At 43.2% G+C, this 26,071-nt stretch overlaps 1 protein-coding gene across 4 annotated transcripts in view; it reads right to left on the reverse strand.

The window, feature by feature from the left end:
• TBC1D5 (TBC1 domain family member 5) overlaps positions 1-26,071 on the reverse strand; it is a 467,560-nt gene that overhangs the window by 15,417 nt on the left and 426,072 nt on the right. For all 4 annotated transcript variants that reach the window (XM_071222301.1, XM_024566252.4, XM_053929611.1 and 1 more), the window contains one exon: positions 4,225-4,324. In XM_071222301.1, coding sequence (XP_071078402.1) covers positions 4,225-4,324 — 100 coding nt within the window. The remainder of the gene's footprint in view (positions 1-4,224; positions 4,325-26,071) is intronic.

Raw genomic sequence — 26,071 nt, forward strand, 5'->3', positions numbered from 1 at the left:
GCTGAAAAAGAAGTGCATTTCAGGTTGAAGGCTACGTCAGAGCCTTAGGGCAGGTGTGAGTTCTCCGCCCACAGACTTTAGCTGCACATGTGCTTTAAGTGTGGGGTTAGGAATACACTGAATTGTGCCCAAATAATTTTAAGTTCTCTTGTTTCTTGCTGCTCCTAGTCTGTCATGGGCCAGTAGCATCAGGTCACCTGGGGGCTGTTGAAATGCAGAATTCCAGGCCCCACGTCAGACCCACTAAATCAGAATCTGCATTTGTCCCCAGATCCTTCTACAGAGGACTCTGCTACCGAAATTAGATACAGTACTTCAGATCCCGAAAAGCTTTTATTACAGTGTGGTTGACAAGGAGAAAGCTGTCAGGGACCATACTTTCTCTCTGTTTTTCAAATGTCATCAGTTAATTGCCCTATTGAACATGCTCAAAGACATCCAGTGAAAGTTGTTTTTATAAACATTAGAATCAGATTTATAAAGTTCTTGCAGAGGCAAATAAACTAATTTTCCAAACTGGCCTCCTCCTACAGTTAATTCTTGCATAAATATTATGACAAGTGTAAAATCACTAATGGCGTGTACAATAAAATAGCAGGAGAGCTGAAATCCAGCTACTGATTCAAGTGTGGCCTCAGCAGGCGCATCAGTGAAACAGAAGCCCAGGACTGGATTCGGGTCTGGACTCCTGGTGCCAGCTAGTTGTCACTCATCCTTCCCTGGCCTTGGTTTCCTCATCTGTGATATGAAGAGCAGCTGGGATGGCTTTTAGGGCTTCTGCATCTTTACCACTCTGAGATCCTATGGCAGGGCTCTCGATAAGAGCACAGGAAACCTAATTTCTCTGAATTCACAGCATTCAACCCACCCATTGTTTGTGAGAACCAACAATGAAAGGACGAGCTGCTGGAAACCGGTGTCTAAATACCAAACAAACGATGGAAATACCTCCCCTGGGAGCAGGCAGGTGCGGGCACTGGAGGCCAGCAGGGCGAGCAGCTCAGGCTCTCTGCAAGCAGCTGGCAGCTCAGCCCAGCTGCTCACAGATCAGAGAAGTGCAGGCTGCTCACCCACGTGCAATTACGTGTTAAGTACGGCAAATCTAAAAATAGCCAGGGCTCAGCCCCGGGGATTAATACAGTGCTGTCAGTATATTTCAACTCAGCGATGAGGGCGACAAGAAAGGGAGTAACTATAGCAACAGAAAAATGAACACAGAAAGAAAGTCGTCTGAAATTGACAGGAAAAGTTTAGATTTAATAAAACACTTATTTTTAATTTCTGTCTCTAAATCTTTGAATTCAAATAGTTCAATTCTGTGGAGGTAATAAAATTAGATTTTCGATAAAACAAATACTCTTTCACTTGTGGATTTCAGATCTATAAGGAATACTTCTAACCTGTCAAATCATCCTTAATTAAGGGACATTTTGAACAAATACCTTTATATAATTTTTAACTGGGAGGCTTTCCTCTATATTTATTCTATTAGTTATAATAATAGTCTTGAGCCATACTTGACATTTTTAAGATTATTACTACATGTCTGATGAAAATGTAGGGTGATACAGAACTCTCTTGAAATGAAAGGAACTTAGGGGACATCGTTAACGCTGGAAGACGTTTCGGAGGCAGGGCTCACAGCTCACACTGTGACCCAGCGCAGGGCGGGGGCTCGGCCGCACTCGCGTAAGTGCCTGTGCATCACCAGTTCTGACACAGAGTCCTCACTCACAGAGCTCACACACATAACCCTGGAATCCACACATCCAAACCCCAGCACCCTTCTGCATCCTTTGATAAAAGAATATGCGTTAGGTGTTGGGAAATGCAGCACTGACTCCAGCTCTTCCATAGACTAGTTGTGGGGCCCCAGACAAGTCACTGCTCAGCCTCTGGTCGAGGCTGGACGAGTCGCTCAGGATCTTCCCCGAGAAGGGGCTGTCAAGAGTTAAGGAGAATGAGGAGAGGATTTGTGTTGATACCCACTCTGGGTTATGCCCTGTGCTGGACTTTAAAATATGTATTATCTTGGCAGTAACATGGCAAGATAGATAATTTTATCTCCACTTCCTGTAAGAGGATACAATCATCACCAGGCTGAGCTCAGAAGTGACAGAGCCTGGTTAGAACCCTGTGTCTGTCTGACTCCCCATGGAGCGTTCTCCGCTCTCAGTACCACTCCAGCCGCTCTGACAGCTGGCTCCAGCCTGCAGAATGAAGATCACCCCCGCCCGCCCCCCCAGGTGTTAGTTACATGCACTTAAACTGTCTACGGACTTTCAGTGACTGTCTTGCATTTTCCAAGCATAGAAGATTAGGTACCTTGGAAAGTCCCTCTATAACCTTCCCGTCACTCAGGCAACCACTGTTACCACTGATTTCCACATCAAATACACGGTACATGATTCTGCCACCTGCCCTTTTGCTTTAGTGATACATCATGAGCATCTCCTTATTTAATGAAAATAAAAGTATTTTTATCTAATCTTTATAAAGACTGTATATCTAAATTATACTCAATCATTTTCGAATGGGTATTTCGGTTGTTTCAATTTTATAACACCTTAATAATCAGGAAAAATAGAAAACATCAAATGGAAAAAAACACTAAGGTATTAAAGTCATTTTTGAAGAACAGTTAAGTCAAAAAGTAAATCAAGAGCTTCATCTTAACTCATCGCTGTGTGTTCCTAAAATTTCTGCTCAGAGTCAAAATCGCCTGCAATGCAAGAATCACCTTCAGGAAACCAGTGTCCTAACGTGCAGAAGAGAAGACATGAGCCCCCGGGTCAGGGGTTCTTGTTGCGTCCCTCACCCCACTTTAAAAATGTGGTCACGACGTTTGGGTGGCACACAGAAGTCACAGCTGTGTGGGGGCACTCTGGCTGAAAGTGAAACGCAAACCCAAATCTAGTTTTGTGGTTAGCTGAAAATTCACAGCTGGCATGGGCTTTCCTTCGGTTAAAGTGTTTCCCTTCCCATGCCATGAGAAAACGCTCTTTTAGTGCTCACTGGAAGCCCGAAATGAGAGCAAAAGCTGTTGGAAAATTCCTAATGGGATTTTCAGAGTTTTAGTAAATCTTTCTCTCAGTCACTTTTTGGTTTTCCTACTGTGATCAGAACCGAAATCAAGTAATGAAAAGGTCAACCATGTAGCCAGAGGAGTGAGAAAACAACAAAAACACACGTGTACATGCGCACATGCTAAATATTAAGATTAATTAATTAGTTATATAATACATGTTAATCATTTATATATAAACTATTTCTTTATTACATCTTTTGTTTAGATTTTATTTACTTATTTTTAGAGAGAGGGGGAGGGTGGGAGACAGAGAGGGAGAGAAACATCAGTATGTGGTTGCCTCTTGCGTGCCCCCCCTACTGGGGACCTGGCCCACAACCCAGGCATGTGCCCTGACTGGGAATCAAACCAAGGACCTTTTGCCTTGGGGGATGACGCCCAACCAACCGAGTCACACCAGTCAGGGCACACTAGGACACTTCTTACACTCTAAGCACGGTCAGAAGTAAGAAAAGATCATGTGGTCCTGCTATGTATTTCAGGCAGCTGGTTAAAAACAAATTATATTTATTTTTATTTTTTAAAGATTTTCTTTCTTTATTTTTTAGAGAGAGGGGAAGGAAAGGAGGAAGAGAGGGAGAGAAACATCAATCTGTGGTTGCCCCTCACGTGCTCCCAATGGGGGACCTGGCCCGAAACCCAGTCATGTGCCCTGACTAGGAATCGAACCAGCGACCGACCCTTTGGTTCCCAGGCCTGTGTTTAATCCACTGAGCTATACCAGCCAGGGTGTGGTTAAAAACATATTTAAAAAAATAAAGCAAGCAGTGTGCAAATAAACACATTAGTGATTATAGCCAGGCTGGCACAACAGTAGAATGGATTGATCTCAAAAGCTCGACATCCTATTTTGGTTCGAAGCAGATAGATACAAAGGGCAGTGTTGTAGGTACGAGTTGAAATCTATAGTCAGACAGCTTGATTTTGAACTTCTACTTCACTTACTAGTGATATAAATCTTGGGAAATGTTGTGAATCTCTCTGTGCTGCAGTTTCCTCATCTGTACAGCGAGAATAGTAACCACAGGGCTGCTGTGAGGATTTCATGAGACAATTCACATTCACAGCTTAACAAAGGCCCGGCGGCCGTTACAGCCGCGACTGCCCTCATTCCCGGGGCCAGCGGAGTCACTCACCGAGATGCGTGTCCATCGCCTTCGCACAGTACTTGCACATGGCATCCAGATCATTCAGCTGGCCTTGAAGGAAGGAAATCTGGGCTTCTAAATCTTCTTCCTAAAATGAAGGGGGTAAGATAGGGAAATTTTTATAAAAAAATCAAATACAATCCCCAACGTTCTCCAATGATCTGGACTGTTTTAAAGAGGAACAATGTCTTCTGTCCTAGCCAAAACAAAACAGCAAATACACAAGAGTGAGTCCATCCTTGCCACTACAAATGAAATAGAGAAAGGGTATGCATGGGGGTTGGAAAAACCCTGGACTTTTCCTAACAAATGCTAGCTTTGTGCCATGCATAAATGTCTGCCCACACAACCTTGTATAAAAAATTACAGATAATATCTTCACCAACTATTGAGTCCCGCAAGTTGGGAGAGTAAATTGGATTTCAGTGAGCCATATCCCAGGCAGCTGGTACAAACACATTACATTTTCTCTCACATGCACATGGGAAACCAGAGATTTCCACGTGTACAAGACAGATCTCATCACTTTGCAGACAATGGTGTCTCTTAAAGAGTGAGATTTCCCCAAAGCACTTGGAAAAGTTTTGTCCCAGCCCATAAACAGCTGCTCTTATATTTCCTCTTGATATGCCACTGGAACATTTTATTTATTCGATTGTTTCTGGTGAAAAAATACCCTGGGTTGAGTAATTATCTAAATGGTAAAGACAACCTAAGTGGAACAAAAGGAAAAAGTCTGGTATTTTTTTAAGGAAAAAAAGAAGATACATGTAAAATATTTCCCAAGAAAATTTAGAAGATTAAGGGAGTTTTTCTCAGAGGAAGAGAATTAGCCTCACTAGGCAGGAAATTTTAAATTAAGCTGGAATACAAAGAAGAGATGTTGCTAGAGGTGGAATAGGCTACAAAATGGGTTTTTCAGTTTTAGATGCTCATCCTTTCACATAAACATCCTGTGTTGTTAAAAAGAAAGGGAGAGGAACCTACCGAGATATACTTTTCCTTAGAGACGAAGCATAATCTGACTTACAGATGGAAATTAACAGTTGAAAAGGTTACTTGTAGGTGTATTCCATTTTAGCAGCACACATACGCAGCACTGAAAAGTACTGTTTCTAACAGCTGCCTGGAGGATAAGCCCTTGGGAATGTGCATCTGAACGCCTGACACAGAAAACGGAACAGTGGCTCTACAAAACCAATCACTGAGAAGCGCCCACTGTGGGGTAACACAGGCGCTACCATGTTCTTTACAGATCCCACCAAGTGCAGCGGCCTCTCCTCTGATGTGCAAATAAAGACAAATGTGACCAGAAGCAGCTCAGCCAAGGGATGATTACAGGGGCCTGTGGGTAGGTGGTGCCACCTTCCCGACACTGTGGCTGGGCTTTAAGGTGGAAAAGGATGGGGTGTTTCGGGGTATTCTTCTTTTTGCCCTTCGTTTCCGCTGTTTCCCTGTGCTGTCAGGACACTGTAGGAAAAAGAAAGCTGCATGTGTTGACTAAATGGTGGCTGTGGTTAGTTTCTACAGACGGCCACCATCAAGTCCTTCCTCCCCTTAGACCTGGGCAGGCCTCGTGCCTTGCCTTGATCCACGGCGTGCAGCAGAAATCAAACTGTGCCGGCTGGGGCCAGTGTAAGAGGCCTGCTGACGCCTGCTTTCACTAGAGGAAGGTAGCTACTATGCTGTACAGAAGCCCAGGCTAGGGTGCTGAAGGGAAGGAGAGAAACGCTGGAGAGAAAGCGGCAGCAGGACAAGCTCTGAGTTCTAGACGTGTGAACGAGGTCATACAGGACCTGTGAGCTCCGCCCATCTGACCCAGCCGAGTAAGCAACCTGTCAGCATCACACAGAACAGAATGGCCCGACCAAGCCTTGTCCAAATCCCTGGCCCATAAAGCTATGGAAAATAGCCGTGCTGCTGCTGTTGTGAGGAGTGGACTGTTGGAGCGGTTTGCTATGCAGCGACATACAGCTGAAACAGTGGTGGGACAGAAAGAACACTAGATTGGTATATGGCCTGGGGACATTCGAGTTCTACTTCCGATCCTGCCACTTCCAAGTCCTGTAATTTGAGGTAATCCTCTACCCACCCTGGGCCTAAATTCAGCACTCTCTGGAGCAAGGAGAAGTCAGACACCTGGCTCTCACGAAGCTTACAAACTTGTAGTTGGGATAAGGAAGATACATCAATTACTAGGGCATGAGGTAGAGTACACGGAAGTCGTACAATCAAATAAGAATAATTGCTGGGGGAATCCTGGTCCCTGCCTCCTGTCCCTTCTACTGAACAAATCACCTTTTCAATGTGTTACAGACCCCAACCCAACCGGTGAGTCTAGAACCGTCCCGAGGTGAGAGCTCGGCAGTCTGTTAACAGAAGGGGGCCCACTTCGGCCCGAGTTCTTCCTCTCCTGTGACTACTGACTGGGGTGCTGCCAGCCAGAGTGGGCAAAGGTCACCAGGAATGCACCCCCCCTCCTGGCTTGAAAGCATCTCTATCCTATCAGTTTAATTTGGATGAAGCCATCACTTCTTTAGAAATGCAAAAGCCCCTGGGAAATGTAATCCCCAGCAGACATTTCTACCTCAAAGGACTTTCAGCTGGTTTTCATTTTAAAAGCTGGGATGGAAGAAGCTTGTCAGAGGAGAGGTGAGAGACCTGGTCTGTTGGTGGTGAGGTGTTGAGCTCCAAAGGGAGGGCTCTTCCTCAAAACACCTAACTGTTCGAGCAGGAACGTCCTTGTAATGAACAGTGACGAGACTGGTGCACTCTGAACTGTGCAGTGCACGATTTGCACGAGTGTATGAGTGTATGGGGAAGCCCCGAGGGCACGCGGCCCAGAGCACTTGATGAGTCCGATGTGGAAATATGGAAACAGAGTTTTCCAAGTCTGCAAATGTTGCTTAGGGCTCTGGTGGCACGCGAGGAGCATCTTGCTTGCCTAAATCCCACGTAAACCTCAACACAAATGGAATGTGTACTGTAGAGAACGGCAACTTTCATTAATTTAACCCTTATTTCCCCCAAAGGAAAGCTCACACGAAGACCCAATGTAGGAGATAAGAAGAGCATTCTGGTTGAAATAGGGTGAGAGGCTACCCTTCTGGAGTTCACTTAAGCTTAAAACATTCCTAAACCCTTCAACTGTAACTCAGACTTTATAAATAGAAATGGAATCACTTGGAGGCAAAAAGGTGGCTTGTCATTTATTCCTCACTATATAATTACAGATAAGAGAGAGCCAAGAATCGAGCTTCTAAAATTGTGGAACTGACTTCACTTTGCTACGTTAGCTTCCTGTGCTCCGCACTCTTCCCAACTAACATGCTTTAAACACTGACAGCTTTAGTCGTTTGTCTTCATTAAACTGGTCCCCTGTAATCAAAAACAAATGCTTGGCTAATTGCCTTCAGGTTTTATGAAAACAACCAGTTAGTATACTGTCTTTTTTGGACCATAAGACACACTAGGTTTTAGAGGAGGAAAATAGGAAAAAATATTTTGAAGCAAAACATGTGGTAAAATATTTAATAACATCCTTTAAAGCAGAAATCCTGCAGCGAGCCAGGTAAGCTACATTCGGACTGTAAGACGCACTCCCATTTCCTCCCAAATTGGGGAAGGGGAGTGTGTCTTATAGTCTGAAAAATACGGTAATTTTTATGTATACATAAGACACTGAAGAAAAATGTTTATTGTACAGCAGTTCCTCGAATAACATGTTTTCATTCAATATCATGCTGTTAAGTTGATGAGATGTCATAGAAATTTAATTCTTGTTTATATCAGCCTACAGTACAATCGGCTTTGTTATAGGTCGTCTCTCTTAAAGTCACAGAGCCTACTGCTGAGGACTTACTGCATGCACCTTTGCATGTGTGTTCTGCCTGCCATTACAGGAGGCAGTGCGGTGGAGCAGGGTGCGAGTCTGGAGTAAGCACGCCTGGGTTCAAATGGACTTTCTGCCAGTGAGTTACAAGCTGTATATGGTCTGAGATGAGTTCCTTAATTTCTTGGTCCCCTCACCCCCACCTAGCAGGACTGGGGGAAGATCAAAATGGGAACAGCAGGGAGAGCATCTGGCACAGAGTAGGTACTCAATAAGGGCAATTATCTTTTCTTTTAAACACTTTTTTAATAATCAGGTCTAAACAGTCTAGAAATAGATTTTAGGTAAGGATTTTATGGTACACTGATATAAAACACTGGTTTGTGGTTTTAAATCCTTTATGAGGCTTAACCCAGAAAAATTAATTAGGGCTTAAGAGCCTGCCACTGTCTTCAGTTCTGGTAGCAACTTGACACCAGATACTGATGGGAGATTATGAAGGAGGGCCACGCAGGCTACTGTACTTGGCATCCCCACCTGTACTTGGCAGCCCTGCAGGGAAGAAGAGGGCCACTCCACTGGAAGAGAAACACACGTAGCACCTACCCCTTCTATAGCGATTACAATATTCCAGACGCTGAGCTTCGCCTGCATAACTCATTTAATCCTCACCACAGACCTAGAACATACATTCTCTTATTATCGCCTGCAGGAAACATGGTCTTTGTAAGCACATTCTTGGAAGTGGATGCAAGGGGCAGACCAGTTGAGAACCCAAGTCCCCTGGCCCACTACTCCCATTTCTTCCCCATTGTACATTCTTTCTTATTTTTAGTTCTAAGCTCTTGTTCTTAGTCCTAACCCCAAATTACTTACTAAATTGTTTTCCTTGCAAAAAAATTTAGGCATAATTGGTTGTGGTCTGTTTTGTTGTTTGCTGAACGATTCTTGTTTTGACTGTATCTGAAAAATGATTTTTTTAGAATTAGCTTTTTAGGAAGCGGTGTTTTCACCATCATTCACCCCCAAACAGTTGGTGTGTCCTGACACTTCTCAGCTATTATACGTCCCAGTGGTTTCTTTTATAGTGTATGGATTTTATACATCAACTTTGTTAAATGCTTCCATGTGTTTCTGCTACTGTATATAATAAAACAAGCTTTTGTGTCTTATTATTTATTCCCTTATTTATGAATTTACTCAGTAAATATATTTGTTTGTGTTAGGCCTTGTAGAAAACGCAATGATGAATGAGACATAAAATCTGACCTCTGCAAGTTTAGAAAGGTAAGACCTATACATAATGCCAAGAGACAAGGATGATAAGTTCTGCAGAAGATTTGAAAGAGGAGCCTGAACAATTCTGGGGAGGGCAGATGACATCCAATTTGTAGAGGTGGAAATGAAAGTAGATTTTCAGGATGAGGCAGTATCTTTTTAATGGGCCTTAAAGAAGAAGGGAGATTTGGCCCAGAAGAAATGATGGACAAAGATGTTTTTTAGGAGGCAAGGACCCCACAAACCAAGGGGTCAGGAAAATGTGGGACCTGGACAGAGCCAGAGCCTGGAGAACAGCAGCAGCTGAGGTCCGGCAGAAAGCCTTCCCTTCCCTTTTCATTCATCCCTATTACATTTTTACTTATGATAATTATGTTTTGGTGGCTGGGGTTTGACACGCAGACTGCTGTGGCCACTGCCCCTAACAGGAACCATGCTCATAGTGATTGCACAGGCTGCAGCGGTGTCTTCATCCATGGACTAATTAAACCCGGGACCTTCAGCTTGGGAGATAGTGGGGCAGAAGAGCTGCTCAGCTTCCAAGCGAGTGCCTTCAGATCCCAAGAGAAGCAGACAAGAGAACCGACACCGACTGCAGGCAGCAGGAATAGGCTCAATATAGAAATCAGGAGACAGGAAAGACGCCCAGTCTTTTTCAAACAGACAGGTGAACAAGAAGTGGGAAGTGAAGGAAATGGAAAGTCTCAAGGAAAAAAGTGGGAAGGCCATGGATGTTCTGAGGAAGCTGTGGCATACACAAGGCAAATACACATGCTCGGTGTGGATGAAAAACCAAGCCAGAGAGAGCATGCGGTATCAGCAGGGGCAGACACCAGCAGGGGGAAAAAAAAATAACGGAAGAGGAACACAAAGGAGACCTTTTAGGACAATAGAAATAAATGGTCCAGCCCTGGCGCAGAGCAGAAGGAACATGATCACGGGCCCTGGAGGCAGGATGCAACTTCTCGGTGACCCTGGCCAGAGCGGAGCTCTCTGAGCCTCAGTTTCCTGTCTGTGAAATAAGGACAGCAGCGTTTCCCACTTCATGTGACTGCCCGAGGATTGAACTACATGGGATTCTGTAGGTGAAGTACTCTGCACAGTGCTTGGCACATGGTAACCACTCAATAATGTTTGTTGTCTCTAGATTACTAATACAGTTCTATAAAGTTATTCCAAGGAACTAGGGACATATGCAAAAAAGGAACTCCCAGGATATTCATCACACATTCAACGGCAGCATGAACACATGCACCCCCAATCTGCACAAACACCCTAAATGTCTAATGCTGGGTGACTGAGGTAACTTGCGGTACCATTCATAAACAGAATTTTTAAAACTGTCTCATATGACAACATTTAACAGGAACATATTATACACTAGTTGGGAAACAAGGCACGAATTTCTAGGTAAAGAATGACTCTATCAGAACAAATGGTTGCCAGATGGCAGAGGGGCTGGGGACTGGGTGCAAAGATGAAAGGGATTAAGTACAAATTGCCAGTTATAAAAATAGTCATGGGGATGTAAAGTACAGCATAGGAAATATAGTCAGTATATTGTAATAACTCTGTATGGTGTCAGATGGGTACTAGATTTATTGGGGTGATCACTTCGTAGGGTATATAAATGTCTAATCACTATGCTGCACACCTGAAACTAATATAATGTGTATCAACTGTAATTGAAAAATTTCTTTTAAATGATTGTTTTTTTTTGCAAAAAAGAAGGCATAGAAAAAAGAAAAGATATTCACCAAAGTGTTTTTATCAGTTAATCTCCAAATGGTGGGGCTATAGGTTATTTCCCCCCATCTTTTATTGGGGGGGAGGTTTTTTATGATGAAATAGAATCATATTTTTGTAATAAGAAAGTCAAATTATTATTTAAATAACATAATAGGAAGAAAATAAGAAAAAATGTAATTGGTGTTTAACAAGAAGTAAGAGGTGTCAGTATTTTTAAACGACCAAAATTGATTCTAAATTAAACTCTAAACAACACTATAGTTCAGCAATTTTCAACCAGTGTGCTGCAAGAATTTTTTTAAAGATTTTATTTATTTATTTTTTTGAGAGAGGAGAAAGGAGGGAGAAAGAAAGGGAGAGAAACATCGAGGTGTGAGAGAAACACTGATTTGGTTGCCTCTTGCACACACCCCGACTGGGGGCCCGGCCTGCAACCCAGGCACGTGCCCCGGTTGGGAATGGAGCCAGCGACCTTTTGCTTTGCAGGACGATGCCCGACTAACTGAGTCACACTAGTCACAACAATTTTTAAAAAAAATTGATTTCAGAGACAAAGGGACAGGGAGAGGGAGAAGGAGGGAGGGAGGGAGGAAGAGAGGGGGAGAGAGAGAGACAGACATCGATCCTATCAGTTGCCTCCTGTATATGCCCCAACCTGGGACTGAACCCACAACCTAGGCATGTGCCCTGACTGGGAATGGAACCTGCAGCCTTTTGGTGTACGGGAAAATGCTCCAACCAAATGAGCTACCTGGCCAGGGTTAATAGGCACAGAGTTTTAATTTTACAAGATGAAAAGAGTTACGAAAGAATTTAATACTATTGAATTATAAACTTAAAAATGGTTAGGTGGTAAATTTTATGTTCACTTTATCAAAAGAAAAAAGAAAAAAAGAATGCCTCCTTATAATTTATAAAGTTAAAGATTGCCTGCTTAAAATCTGAGTGGTGAGGTCAGGCAGGAGCCAGGTGTTTGCCAGTGCAGCCCCCCGCTGACCGTGCTGCTGCCTCAGCGGGCCCTGACAGACAGAGACCCTCCTACCCCTTCCCTGCAGGGGCCCAGGGGGAGCTGTAGGGCAGGGACACCAGGTGAAATACAGGGAGAAACTTATTTTTCCACGCAAAAATTTTCTCCACCACATTGCAACTTGACTTTTAGCATATCGAGTACACATTCACTTCATTGGTTTACACGTGAAAGAGTTCCAAACATCTTTCTGAAGCCAGGTGTTGGCGGGTTAACATAATTAACTCAGATGGTGTGTTTGCTGTAGGCGGGACATACGGGATATGGATTATAAATGATATTTTAAAAATAGAACATGCAAGGCTCACAAAGTTAAAAGAAAGAAATTTCCTCTTATTCAGCTGCCTCTCATAATTTTTATTGAGGAAGTAAAAAAAAAAGCTGAGTTTCTTACCCCATTTTATTCTCTTGGATCCACCTAATGAGGCAAAAATTTCCCATGGACCAGTCATGAGTATGTACTCTTTTGCAGATGGAGCTAACCACAGTCTCTGCCTCAGTTCTCTTATCTGTAAAATGGGGGGTAATGACAACACCTCGCAGCAGACCTCACTGAGTCCTTCGAGGACTGAAGGCTGTGATACACGCTGACTGCTGAGAACAGAGGACACACGTGGAAAGCGGAGAACGTGCTCACACTGGGAATACACAGGGTCCGGCACGAATAACGCCCCCTTTTTACTACAAAAGCATAAGCATGTGATTCTGTAACATAACAATAGCACACTCAAGCATACCATATGACATTTTAAGGTGAAATGTTCAACTTAAAGCTATAAATTATTACCCCCATATTATTACCCCATCAACCACACCCATGCAGGCTTCTTCTGCCGGACCCTGTATGTATGTAATATGTATATATGTATTTTGCCGTGTATAATGTGCACTTTTTTGCCCAAGCTTTTGAGGGAGAAATCATGCGTATTATACATGGCTAGTACTAATTCCGTATCCATGTAAATATTTTAAACTCTCTTATTTATGCTTATGTGTTAAAAGTGTAACTCTAGAAACCAATAACGATATCTGTATGTTCAAAAATAAATGCTAAAATTCCTTTGTAATACAAGACACAAGCATCTAAATATAAATAAATTAAAAATTGAATTAAAAAATTAAAATGAAAGATTTTTTTCCCCTGAAAGTTTGGGCCAAAAACATGGGTACACATTATACATGGCAAAATACTGTCATGGTCCTTGCTCAAGGGTACATACATCCACTGATTTCACAGAAAAAGGAAAGGAGGGAGGGAGAAAGAGACAGAGTGAGACCGACAGAAAGAGAGAGAGACAGACAGACAGAGAGGGAGAGAGAGACATGGATCAGCTGTTTCCTGCACCCACCCCAACTGGGGACTGAACCTGAAACCCAGGTAGATGCCCTGACTGGGAATTGAACCTGTGACCTTTCGGTGCATGGGATGATGCTCCAACTAATGGAGCCACACTGGCCAGGGCCACACTGAGATATATTTGAAACTGGCTTTATCTAAAGAAAATCTCATTTCTGAACTGGTATTCAATTACTCTTACTTAGACTAATTCTTCTCAGTTTTTAATATGCACAAACATCACCTGGGGAACATTGTTAAATGCAATCTACTTCAGGAGGCCTGGGGTGGGGCCTGAGATTCTGCATTTCTAACAAGCTCCCAGGGGATGACTGCAGCTGGAGCTATGGACCACACCTTGGATGGCAAGGGTTTAGATGAGCCATCTCATCTCACTTAAGAATACAGCTTCCAATCCCTCTGGAAGGCTGTGAAGCACTCTACTGCTTCCCTATGCTAACACAGAGTTGACAGATGGCTACCCGGTCACATGCTTATTTGGTAACAGTTCAGAAGACAGGTCTCAACATGGAGCAGGATGCAGGGAAGAAACGAGTGGATGGCCGGCTTCCAAGATAGCATTCCCACCTCCCTCAATCAATTCTTTACAGAATGGCTTCAGTATCTGTTTAGAATTAATTCTTAGACTACTAGGTATCAATTTATTCTACAGTAAACAAGCACTTATTTTAAAGCCAAACATAAATTAATTTTGTTGGATTATGCATGCTCTCTTCTGTCATTTTGATAAACAAAGGCTGTAACAGAGAATAAAAGATGTTTTTCAAACATGAATGCAATAAAAAGAAAATGGTAGAATATTTTCATAATCCATGGTATTTAAATTCATCTCTCATTTCCTGAAGATATTTTTGTAATAATCATAATGAATAATATTTGTAAATACTTTTGGCCTTTAGAAACATGCTTTTATGCCTATTGCCATTTCAACACTGTGAGCTATTTTAATCTTACTCTTCCTTTACAGACTTAGTTTATAAAAAACAAGAAACAGAATGGATAAGAATGGTGCCAAAAATAGGATCATGTGCTGCAAAGTTCTAAAGTAAGCTGAGTAAACTTACAATCCTAAAATAAATAGAGTGGAAAATAAAATCTTTAACTGGAAAATCTCACGTATGGGTAACCTGAGGAAGAAGAATACTGTATTTGCATAGTTACAAACTTTATTTTTTGTAAAAGTCCTATAACTGCTTTTAAAAATAAATAATTATATGCATATGGTATGTCTTAGGAACTAGCCAGCCTTTACAAATTCAAAAGGTATAAAAATGTTAAGCATCATGCCTGTGTTTTGAACATTTTAACTAGGGAGAAAGTCTCTCCTGGAAGGGACTGTGTTGGGGAGGCTAATTCAATGGCATTTGTGTGGAGAAGTGTCCCCATCTTTTGGACTTGGAGGCTATCACCTCCATGTTGTGTTTTTATAATTAAGTGACCTGACCAGTCTTTTGTAAAGGAGAATAGCTCTCTCCCCTACCAGGCCAATTAGCACAGATGTTACTTTATTCAATAGGGTTTTTCCATCTCCACTTACACACGGGGATCAGACCGACTGATGAACCCGCCCAGCCAGCACTGAGGACTCCTGCTGAGTTTCTCATGGGCTGCCGGCTGGGCTGAACCACCGCGTGCTTCCCCATGCTGCTTCTGGCACCAAAAGGAGGCATCGGCACAATGGCCGACCCAGATAGAAGGGCCTTGGCCAAGGTTGTTTTCCTTGTGACGAAGCTAATCGCCCCATGTGAGGGTAAAATGTGCACCCGGTGCCACTACTCTCTGGACTACACGATCCCCACAGAGTGCAATTAGAGACCAACAAAAAATGGTAGCCTGCAGCAAACCCACGCTGAGGATCAAGCACGCTTTAAGAAATACTTCGGTAAGTTACAATTGATAAAGAAAACCAAGTGTTGGAACAGCTTTGTTTAACACAAACACCACCGATTTTGAGACTTCTGGAAAGAAAAAGAAAAGGTGAGAAGGAAATAGTTCTCTGAATTACTTGGTTTATTTGCATGCTACTGCACTTTTGCTAATTCACTCCTTAAACCAATTTACAGAACCCTAGTTTCTCATTATGCATCAACAGTTCTTGTAGCTTTTATATGTGGTTGGTGAATGCCACTGGGAAATGACGTGGCCTTCCAGGCCCTAGAGGCCTGAATAAAGCCTGATGCACCTGCATCCCTGCATAGCACAGGACCCTCAACAGCACTCACTCACTCCTAAACACACACTGAGCACCACACACCCACCGCCTCTGCCGCAGGGGAGGCTGCCAGCGTGACAAGTGCCTGAAAGAGCCTTTTGACTGAGTACCAGCAGTTCTCTGCCAGTCCAAGCACAGGACTCCTTTATACGCAACTAGGGATCCCTCCCCTCAACATGCTGCTTCTGGAGGCTTGAGGTGGCGCTCTGGAACCCGCAGCTTAGCCAGGGCCACAGCTGCTTAATGAAAGAGTTGGAAACTTCCAGAGAGTGGCAGGGAAGGCTCCCATGGACACAAGGTGCGTGGGCTGAGGCTGGCAGGAACTCGATGAGTTTGTGGCCATGTGAACAGGGTTGGTCAGAAGACACAGTGGGGAAAACAGCACAGGTGTGGGGCAGCACACTTGGTTTGAGAACAGAAACAGCTGTCGCTCTCCTGAAGGGTTGTGGAGGAACTGGAGGGAGAACTGATGATGAGGCTGGACCAAGAGAGAGCGTCAAGGGCCCTGCAGGCTGTGCCTTAAAATCTTGAGATGTAGCCTAGGAAAGTGCCCCTGCAGAACTCTGATGGGGACTTAAGTCACTCAGTGGGATTTTCACAGAGCCAGCTGGTGTTATGAAATACTTCGATGTATGTAACCATTAATAACATGAATTCTAAAGTTCCGCATTAACGCAGGACTGTTGGTTACTGAACTGAGAACAAGAACATTAATACAGAAAGTATAATATTTCTTTATCCTTATTCTCCCAACCCATCGACCTCAGAGGCTTTATAGCAACCCAGATAGTTCTGTTATCATGCTTGTTTTAAAAATGTGACTTTGTTCCAATGAGATTGCTAAATGAAGGAACAATTGAGTATAACACGAACTTCACGTTTGCTTACATATCTCATCCACAAGCAGCACTAGGTGAACACGGAAAACTGCACCTGGCTGAACCCAGGCTTACAGAAGCACACAAATACGCATGCGCACGCACCTCAGTTCACCGCGGGTGTGACGGGCTGCACCCCGCACCCAAACCCACCAGATTTTGCACGGCGTGGGATTTTGTGAAAATATAAACTGCCTTGGAACGAACTGTTCTGAAGATGACCGTTCATTTGAAGATGTCCACTTCCCCAACCAGGCTGCAGGTCTTTTTCAAGGTAAAGAATCGTATTTATTATACTATTTACTTTTATTTCTTAATCACTTAGCATGTATACAACTACGCTTCCATTCTTACTAGGTTCCTACCTTGTTGTACGTGTCAGTAATAAAGTTTTTGAGTGCTGTTTCCCCCGTCTTTCCCATGAGCCCTGTGGATTTTAATACATGATTTTGCACAGCATGGTGATTTTTTAAAATAAACTGCTTTAGATTCATGACAATCAAATTTATATATCTTTCCAAAAGGGTAAATTTTTGCAGAAAAGCTTTTGTCTAGAGAGCATGGCAGCGCTCTGTAGGGCTGACTAAACTGACTCGCTGGTGCTCCCAGCATCATCCCCTTGTCGTCCTAATGGGGTCCTGCAACCTCGAACCTCCTCTCCCTGGGGGAGCTGACCTAAACTAGAGCTGTGTGCCTGGGACCGGACACGATGGACTTAAGGGTAACCCCGTTACCTCTACAGCAATGCCGGTAGGAATGTGGGCCAATGAGACCCAGGGGGAAGTCTTGGGTGGGTGGCTCTTGAAAAAAACAGAGAGCAAAGGTTCTTAAGACAGAGCCGCCAGATTTAACAAATAGAAACACAGGATATACAGTCATCTTTGAATCTCAATCAGCACATATTTTTGGTATAAATATATCCCATGCCATATATGAGACCTACTCAAAAATTACACATTGTTTAGCCGATAAGCAAATTTAACTGGGCATCCTGTATTTTCCCTGGCAACTCTATCGTAAGAGAACGCCCCAGGAAGACATGGTCCGTCTTTCTCCTCGAGGTATTGGTGAATAGGCCTAGAACTGGTGTGGCTGCCTCACTTCTAACCTGGGGAAGAGCCTGCTCTAGGCAGGACAGAGGAGTGGAAAGAACTTGGCTCCTCGAAGACACTGATGAGCTCCTAAATCGTTGGTTCTAAACCTTGACTACACATTTGAATCACTCGAGCAGCTTTTAACAATTACCGAGGCCCAGCCTGCACCTCAGAGATTCAGTTCTTCTGTGACTGGTATTCTTAACTTCTCCAGGTGAATTCAATGTGCAGCTAGGGATGAGAAGTCCTTTGGTCTTATCTGAGTTAATAACTTATTAGTTGAATCACTTTCAGCCAGAATCTGTTCTGTTCAGCTTTAGTTTATCTCAGAAATTTAAACCTATATTCCTGGCAAAAGAATTAGGTCTGCTTGTTTATCTGAGAAAAAGATCTTGTTCCTGCCCAACCTTCAAACCTGGTTCTGAAGGGTGTCTACAAAGGGATTCGGTCATAGACATGGAGGGTGGGTGACTGACTATAGACATTGAGAAGAAAACCAATACTTTATTTATCCTTGGCAGTAAGCAGGTAATAGTTTCACCATTGTCCAGCTGGTTTATATTAATGTTTGTCTAGAGATGAATTTAAGATTTCCATAAACATCAGCATTATTACATAATGGTACCTTGCTGGTTTCATTCTTACTTTCTTCAATTTCATTTTCAAAAGTCTGGTTTTTGATGTTTTATGAACATATATCTTTACATCAAGATGCATGAGTAAGAGGTGCATGTGGAATACACAAATATGCTTCAGACAAAAGACTGCCTAGAATTTCGACTGGGAACATCCTGAAGGTAAGCAATTTAGCAGCTTTTCTCACTGTTTATTCTAAATCTCCTTCAATTTTTGGATTCTGTAGTAGTGGGAGTGTATGTGTGTGTGGGACAGGTGAGTGATGTAATTGGCAAGTACTTCAGATTTGCTTGTTAATAGGACCCATATAACCTGAGTGGTCACATGGAAGAATTCAGGAATATGTTGCAAACTTTCACGGTCTTGTTTATAATTCTGCCCTAACTTTGGGATAGTCTCCAAGAATAAAGGTGACGGTGATCAAGGTCAGCGATCACCTGAAAGTGACCCTAGATGGCAGTCTGAAAGGTCCTTTCTGTTGCAGGGAGAGGTATAGTTAGAATGGATTTATTCACTGTGATCAGGTCTTTTGTAAGAGCCATCAAAGAAGCAAGATGTGAACGATAGGGAACTTTAAAGCAGAACAATGAGGACATCAAAAGCGAAAAAAAACATTGGAAAATACAGCCAAGAAAGGCAGGAATCAGAGTCCAGTCAGGGGTCCATGAATGAATGGTGGAGGTGGGGACAGAGGAAGTGCCCCCTCCCATAACTGATTATCCAGTTAAATTTTTTTCTTTATTTTTTTCTCTCTTGTTTTCAAAGGCAGCCCATAACTTTCTAGGGTTTAATACAAAGCCAATCTGTTCTTGGCTTACTACCATCACCATGCTTTGAGTTACCGCTGTTAGAGTTCCTACTTACTGACCTAAGTAACTCTGGGGAATGTTTTGACTGGAAATGATAAGGCTACGGACAGAAGGTACTAAGGGGTAACAATTGTGAGGGAAAGGAGGGCTTTGCCATCACCTTAAACAAAGAAGTAGTTTGGGAATTTGACTATATTTTCTTCTGGTGATCCATCCATGTACTCGAGGCTTTTAAAACCCTTCAGTCATACTGCAATGTCAGGGCTGTGAAGAGTTGGGGTTGTTGTTTAATTCATATGTTTTAAGAAGTTGCCATGTCCACGTTTTTAATTTTATTATTACTGCCACAAAATAGAAAGGTCCTGAAATTTCCCAACAATTGCAGTTCCCTCTTGGGACTTTTACTACCCCAAACATGCTTTCATTTGATTAGGGAAAGCCACTCCCTTTGGGTGTAGGACTTGGGGAATGGATATTACCTCTGTGTACAGGAAAAAATGTCCCATCTCCGGGCAAACACAGCCCCCGGACCGGGGCCTGCCGCTTAGTGACCAGAGCACAGGCTGGGTCTTAGCGCCCACTTGCCCCTTCAGCAGGGCTCTTGTGAGGCGTGCGCAGGCCGCGCTACTGAATGCCCTGTAACTCCGCCTTCTGGGCTCCTGGTTCTCACTGCCCGCAGTATTTCCATGTGTATGAATTCCTGACACAGGAATCTCTCTCTTTCAGGGAAACAGAGGAGGCTGTCTAGCCCAAGCCCCTGACTGACCATTTGCACAGAGCGGCTTTAGCATAAAGAACAACCAAAAGGAGTTCCTTAGCCTGCAGGTTTCACGGCATGGCAAAGGCCACCTGTGTGATGTACATCCCCCTCTCTGTTCAGTAGGCTTAGTCTTCCTGTGACTGGAGCAAAGCCATTCTTTCTCGAATTTGAACTCAGTGGGTTAAAAATATAGCTTCCTGGAAATGCTAACAGAGGTGTTTCAAAGAAGAAGACGATGAGAAGCTATGGAGCAGAAAATTTAAGAGCAGGAAGATGCTGTGTCGAAGGAAGGGGGTGACACACCACTGAGGGAGAAAGAGGAAGACACCCTAAAAGCCTCCAAAATTTGGCCTCTGGCCTTGGCTGACCTCCAGGTGCATAGGGTTGCTCGAAGCCCTTATTTTCATCTCTGCCCTGCATATGTACACTTTGAGGCACTGTCCCCAAGGCAATGTGACATTGCAAGGCTAAATAAATGTCAAGTTTCAAGAAAGGTCATTGGAAGAAAGCAAATGCTATCAATGACACATTTAACTTGGCACGATTCAAACCCACAGGAATTTCTGTCCAGGGGTTCTAAATATTTCTAGTTGCTTTGCTTGAGCGCTCCCCAAGCCATTGTCTATGCCTCCTGGGCAGGGTTCAGCAAGGGTACAGTCTGGCATTTTGTATTTCTCGGAGATGGTGGAGCTGAAGACAAATGAAGGAGGAAGAAGGCCCAGCATGAGGGGGATGAGGGTCTCATTTGTCCCAAAGGGCACCGTCTTCACTGTCCTGAAAAGGACATCACAGTTAAGAGTCAGAACTCTATTTCCTGTGGTTCTGCTTTCGTAGGCTCCTCAGAATTTTGGTTGAAAATAAATTTACTGAAGCATAAAGATGCTAAAAGGTTGGTTATAAAGCCTGTTTACAAAAGCTAAATTAAAATGCCATGTACAAAACTATCGAAAACAGCTCTTTCTGATGCTCCTTTAGATGTTCACATTTCTTTACAACAGAACTAATGTGAGCTAGGTGAGCCAAAAGGTGGAGATGGCAGGAAGGAATCCTCCTACTGATACAGACACAAACGGTCCGCCTTCCTTGACCCCGAACTGGCGCACGGCAAAAGACTGTGAACAAAGTTCACATGACGTTGAGTGACTGACTAAATGTCATATCTCAAACACCTGAGTTCAAGTTAGCCTTAGATTAAAATTCCTATCACGAGACTTAAACAAAGCTAGAAAAACCGTGGATGTCTAAATTCACTTTAATACACCGTGTTAAGTAGAAATGGTTACTTTAAACAGCACTGTATTTGAATGCAGTTATCATTAATACTATTGATTAAACATTAAGAGATTTGAAATATGTATTTATGAATTGAAAAAAATCCTATAATTATATAAACTCTAGATGCCAGGTTTCAGTTCCATACAAAACCCTGTAAAGAAATCCATTATGATCAATACCTTCCACATACCATGTATTCTTAGGAAGTATGTTATCGTGTGTCAGTCACATGCCCCCACCACCTTTCTGCACTGTCATGGACTTCTCCAAACCTTTGCTCTTACCAGAGATTGGTGTGGGAGGGGGCATGGGGCTTAATTCTGGCCAGTCCATGAGATAGGAGGGAAAGCCTGCTGGGGAATGTCCAACTAGACTTTTCTAGAAGAGGTGTATGTGTGAGGAGGGTGACGGGAGGGATCACAGGACAGACACCCACTCTGTGGCAGCCCTCTTGAAAACACGATGGGAGCGAGTGGAGAACAAAGCCAAAATACTAACGATGGTGGAACAGAAAGGCGGTGATGTTTTTTTTTGTTTTTTTTTTTTTTTTTTTAATATATTTATTGATTATGCTATTACAGTTGTCCCATTTCCCCCCCCACTCCACTCCATCCTGCCCACCCCCCTCCCTCCCACATTCCCCCCCCCATAGTTCATGTCCATGGGTCATACTTATAAGTTCTTTGGCTTCTACATTTCCTACACTATTTTTACCCTCCCCCTGTCTATTTTCCACCTATCATCTATGCTACTTATTCTCTTGTACCTTTACCCCCCTCTCCCCCTCCCACTCCCTTATTGACAACCCTCATGTTCTAGTTGTTTGCCTAGTTTGCTCTCGTTTTTGTTTTATGTGTGGTCGTTAATAACTGTGAGTTTGCTGTCATTTTTACTGTTCCTATTTTTGATCTTTTTCTTAGGTAACTCCCTTTAACATTTCATATAATAAGGGCTTGGTGATGATGAGCCTCTTCAACTTGACCTTATCTGAGAAGCACTTTATCCTCCCTTCCATTCTAAATGATAGCTTTGCTGGATACAGTAATCTTGGACGTAGGTCCTTGCGTTTAATCTTGGGTAATGTAATTATGATGTGTCTTGTTGTGTTCCTCCTTGGGTCCAGCTTCTTTGGGACTCTCTGAGCTTCCTGGACTTCCCGGAAGTCTATTTCCTTTGCCAGATCGGGGAAGTTCTCCATTATTTGTTCAAATAAGTTTTCAATTTTTTGTTCTTCCTCTTCTCCTTCTGGCACCCCTATAATTCGGATGTTGGAACGTTTCAAGGTGTCCTGGAGGTTCCTAAGCCTCTCCTCATTTTTCCAAGTTCTTGTTTCTTCATTCTTTTCTGGTTGAATGTTTGTTTCTTCCTTCTGGTCCATACCATTGATTTGAGTCCCAGTTTCCTTCTCATCACTATTGGTTCCCTGAACATTTTCCTTTGTTTCTCTTAGCATAGGCTTCATTTTTTCATCTGTTTTTCGAATAGATTCAACCAAGTCTGTGAGCATATTGATAACCAGTGCTTTGAACTGTGCATCCGATAGGTTGGCTATCTCTTCGTCGCTTAGTTGTATTTTTTCTGGAGCTTTGAAGTGTTCTGTCATTTGGGCCATTTTTTTTGTTTGTTTGTCTTGGCGCGTCTGTTACTTTAAGGGGCGGAGCCTTAGGTGTTCACCGGGGCGGGGTAATGCTGGTCGCTGCGCAGTGATGCTGTACGTGGGGGCGGGGCCGAGAGGGAGCAATGGCGCCCGCCCCACTCTCCTCCGGACCTCAGTCCCCCACTCCGCTACCCACAATCAAACTGGGCCCCTCTGGTGCTGGTTCCCGAGTAAGTGGGCCTGTGCACACTCTAGGCCCCTGTGGGTCTCTCCAACAACCTCTCCTGTGAGGCTGGGAGTCTCTCCTGCTGCCCCAACCCCCAGGGGCGCTTTCAATCAGAGGTTTGAGGCTTTATTTCCCCGAGCTGGAGCCCTGGGTTGCGCAGCGGTCTGCTTCTCTGCCCGAGAAAGGCGGTGATGTTAATGAACAGATGAATTATCGAACTCTAGACCTGACTATCTCAGGACTCTTGTCACTTGGAATAATACGCAACAAATTTCCTTATTTGAGATAATAATTTCTTTTATTTTTACCAAACGCAACTTGGTATAATCCCCACTACTTGACGTTTTGCCAGAGGGTGTGAGGAAGCAGACCTGCAGCAGACGGCACTGACTGCCTGCTCAGTACCCAGCACCACTCATCAGCCCTAGGGAGCCGCTGCACATTCACGAGGGAACCTGCGGCCGCACTGAATGAAAAAAGAAGTATGTGTGTGGTTCAAGTCTGATCTCTCATGTGAAGCTTATCTGGACCAACACAGCCTGTGGTGGCCTGTCTTCTGAATCCATGTGCTTTAGGATCTTTACTGTTTATACAGCATTTAACTCATGGTGATGAGTTGTATTTTTATTTAAATATTACTTAACTCTTGATGTGTTTCCCCCTCCTCCAGTTTCACTGTAAGCACCCTCATTGGCACTGCTCTCTCATATTTTTAAAAAAATATTTTATTTATTTTTAGAGAGAGGGGAAGGGAGGGAGAAAGAGAGGGAGAGAAACAACAGTGTGTGGATGCCTCTCACGTGGACCCCACTGGGGACCTGGCCCGCAACCCAGGCACGTGCCCTGACTGGGAATTGAACCAGCGACCCTTTGTTTGCAGCCTGTGCTCAATCCACTGAGCTACACCAGCCAGGGCTCTCTCATCGTTCTTACACAGATATGTCTTCAATTCCAGGTTCTAGAACATGACCGCCAGTAGATTAGGTAATGTGCAGGTTGTACTTCCACAAGCAAACATGAGTCTGCTTTCAAATTTGTTCCCGTTCATCGGACACTTTTTGTTATCTTGCCATGATAAGGAACAGACCGATGAATGTTACAGAAACAAATTCTACTAGTATGGCCATGGCCTACCTTCGAACTACCGAACAGCGACAATGAGTGCAGTGCCTGCAGGGGTGACAGACACAGGGTGAGCACCCCCGGGGAGATGAGAATCGGCAGGTGGTTTGTACCTCATTGCACATCCTGTTTCATGTCAGGATTTCCAGCTCAGACGATTTTGATTTCCTGTGGCTTAGAGGGGATTCTGAATAGATATGTTTAGAGCTTTAGAGATTGGTATGTAATTATCACAAAGCACAGCAAAATGTCTTGCAGTTAATAAGGAACATTAAAAAAATCTTTTAATTGGCGGATGTGCTTAAATATTAGAGCTTATCACATACACAAATTGATTTGCAAGGTTTTCTTACTATTCAGTATTTTCCCTCTTCTTTAACCTTAGCAAAGGAAGTGATTTGGAAAACGATTTGGCAATAATTGAGTGCAGAACATTTAACAGTACTGAAATAAGTAAAAAATTATTTAACAGTCATATGAATGACCAGCTAAATAGATTTCTAGAAAACTAAGTATTGAATGTCATTTACTTCATGCAAAATAAAGCACGAAAAATAAAAGTTATATAATCTTTGAATTTTGTCAAGACTAAAAAAATCAGAGCTTGATTAAAATCTGGGCTTGAATTCAGTGAACCCTGCAGGCTTTTTTGGTGAAACAAAGCAGAGGGGGAGCTGTGTTCATGAGCAAATACCAGTCCTCAAATCAACACTGCTGCCGACCATGAATGAGGTCATCTTTAAACCTTGTGCTGGTTCGCTCACATTTCAGAAAAGAAGCGCAATGATGCCTTTTATAAACATGCGGCACAAGACTTAATTAATTACCTCTTTAAAGACTTAGCTGAATCGTACACTGTTCTATTATATGGCCACATCAGAGGCGTCAACAGGAATAGATGTGTACAATTTCATCTAAAGATAGCCTGTGGGTTACAGAAAGGCTTTATGTGATACAGAAAGATGCAATACCGAGAGGAAGTAAGTTCTGAGACTTAGTATGAGTATATGACACTTGTCCAGAATATGTCAAGACTTGAAAATGTTGTGATCTTGACAATCCTTTCTCAATGATTAGATTAGAAACATAAGCAGCTTTAGCCACAGTTAGGCTGAGAACTACTAGTAGATTATTTTTGTTTTAATGTCTCTTTCAACTGCTATTTCATCCTTTTCTTAACTGACATCAACAATTTCTTGACCCTGAGTTCCTTTAAAATATCATCTGAGTCTCGAAATCTGTAAGATGTCATGTAATTTAAGGCACTGGGACCCAAAGAAAGAGGTGTCATTGCTTCAATTTTGGCCACTTGCTGTGTGAAAACTGATACTGATGATGTTAATGAAAAACCACCTTGAACACTTCCGAGGACATGGAATGCCCGTGTCACACCGTCCTGGGCTGGCAATGCCAGCGAAGCAGGATTGGATGATATGTGTCCAGTCATAGGCTCTGGTGCTACTGGGACCCCTGGGGGCTGTGGGGATAGGATTGGGATGCGGTTCCCATGGGAGAACGATTCCCAATTATGGGCCTGAACGTGTTCCAACTGTGAACTGTTATGCTGTGATAAGCAATACTTCTACTTTAAATTAATAAAGGTTTTTTTCTCACTCATACTTCACGTCTATGACGGGTTGGCAGGTGGACTCCGCTCACTGTGCCGGAGGGAAGGACAGTGCTGGGGAGGGGCTTGCAGGAACAACACACACATATGACTTCCACTCGACTCACTGGACGGAACTAGTCACATGGCTCTGACAGATCACAGGGCACCAGGAGGTACAATTCTATCAGTGTCTAGAATGAGGGAAAACTGGAATTGTTAGGCAAAGAGCACTGACTACATTATTTCATAAAATAATAAGCTAGCCCATTACTTGGAAACACAGCTTTCTCTTAAAAATTTCTGCCTACATACTTCCCACAAGCTAGGAAATACATTAAATTTTGAATAATAATTTGGCATTCTGTTTGTTGGTT

This window comes from Desmodus rotundus, chromosome 8 (genome assembly GCF_022682495.2).
Source record: "Desmodus rotundus isolate HL8 chromosome 8, HLdesRot8A.1, whole genome shotgun sequence".
NCBI classification, from domain to species: Eukaryota; Metazoa; Chordata; class Mammalia; order Chiroptera; family Phyllostomidae; genus Desmodus; species Desmodus rotundus.